This window comes from Aplysia californica, unplaced genomic scaffold (assembly GCF_000002075.1).
Source record: "Aplysia californica isolate F4 #8 unplaced genomic scaffold, AplCal3.0 scaffold00171, whole genome shotgun sequence".
Classification (NCBI taxonomy): domain Eukaryota; kingdom Metazoa; phylum Mollusca; class Gastropoda; order Aplysiida; family Aplysiidae; genus Aplysia; species Aplysia californica.
Window position 1 is genome coordinate 588,389 of NW_004797441.1, and position 1,562 is coordinate 589,950.

The following is a 1,562-nucleotide window of genomic DNA, read 5'->3' on the forward strand; positions in this document are numbered from 1 at the left end:
GTCTCTCTCTCTCTCTCTCTCTCTCTCTCTCTCTCTCTCTCTCTCTCTCTCTCTCTCTCTCTCTCTTCCTCTGTCACACTTCACTGCGAAAACACATTATAACAATATACAAAGATGAAGATGCCCGGGTACCTTCCATGGAAGACGGCTTTAAGCCCAGTAGTGTTTGCTCCAGTCCTTTGATGATATTCTGGAGAAGAGAAAATAAAAGTTCATGCACACCAAACATTCTTCCCACCCCTTACAACTAATCTTGTCAACCCATTACTAAGAGTGGGTGGGGAATGGATGGAGGAATAATAACAGACTAACAGCACATTCCGTAAAAATGCTCTGCCTCCCCCCACCCTCCAAATATTACACCTATTTCTAGTACCACCATTATTATATTAAAACCATACCGTCTCCAACTCAATAAAAATGAATGGTATATATACTTCAGACTTTGCACAACACAATCCTTTGCAAACTACCAGAAAGACGCTTGGATCAGGCATGCTCACTGTAGATAAGCTGATTCAAGTGTTGCAATTGTCAAGTTTTATACGTTCTTCAATACTTTGACGCTCCATGTTTTCTTGGGAAGTCACAGTAATGGTTTCCTGTTGGCTACTGCCGGTTTGTGCATGTGTTGTTGTTTTTTTTTCTGTTAGCCATTGACATTCCAGTGCTTACCCACGAGATAATGAGTGCTTTGGCAGGATATACAAATGTAATATGGCGCCTTTTGTCAAGAAGACAGTCCCTTCTTTAAGTATTTGAGATACCGTATTCATTAAAACACCTGTGCTGCCATGATTCTTGCCAACTCTCTGAGATCATCTCCCATCGGTTTGCAACCACAAGTACTTTCATAAGAGTTTAACGGCACTTGCAACACAAATAGGCCAAACAAGTGCCAAAAGACTGGAGGTGTTACTACTAAAGAGTGACGAACAAATTTTTTTTTAAAGGAAGAAAGATAAGGAAAGGGCGATAGCTGTTTGATAGGAAAGAAGAAGTAGCTCACACCTGGCACCCACCAACTACCCACACAACTACTGAACAGGTTACCTCCAGCATCATGTTTGGAAGCATTCCTATACCCGGCACCCAGGGACGCGTTAGGTTTGATTTAGGGACCCACACTTAATCTTTCGTGTCTCGGTGCATGAAAGGCAAAGGCTTTGGAATATTTGTAACCTTTTCGACGAAAGGAAGGAAAGAAAGAATCCGACTCGCCACTCACAGCCTGTTGGTTGAGGTTCTCCTCCAGCCACGAGCACCTCTCCTCGGCCTTCTGCCTGCCACACCTGTACAGCTCCATGTCTTCCTCCAACTCCTCACGTATTAGATTCGCCCGGACTGTGAAACAAATGCAATGTCGCTAAGTGGTAACGCTTGAACTTAAACTCTTTCTCTCTTTGTCTCTCTCAATGCTGCTCAACCTATACGTTCTTATAATACCGTCTAGTGCTCAACCAACCCACCCCTTCCCACCCTGCACCCCTCTCTCTCTCTCTCTCTCTCTCTCTCTCTCTCTCTCTCCATTGTCACGTGCCTGGCCGTAGCGGTGCACCTTC

At 44.4% G+C, this 1,562-nt stretch overlaps 1 protein-coding gene across 1 annotated transcript in view; it reads right to left on the minus strand.

Moving 5' to 3' along the window:
* The window catches only part of LOC101854637, a gene marked incomplete in the record, with an annotated part of 33,186 nt that overhangs the window by 4,496 nt on the left and 27,128 nt on the right, over positions 1–1,562 (minus strand). The window contains 2 exon segments of the mRNA XM_035969699.1: positions 133–190; positions 1,229–1,344. Coding sequence (XP_035825592.1) covers positions 133–190; positions 1,229–1,344 — 174 coding nt within the window.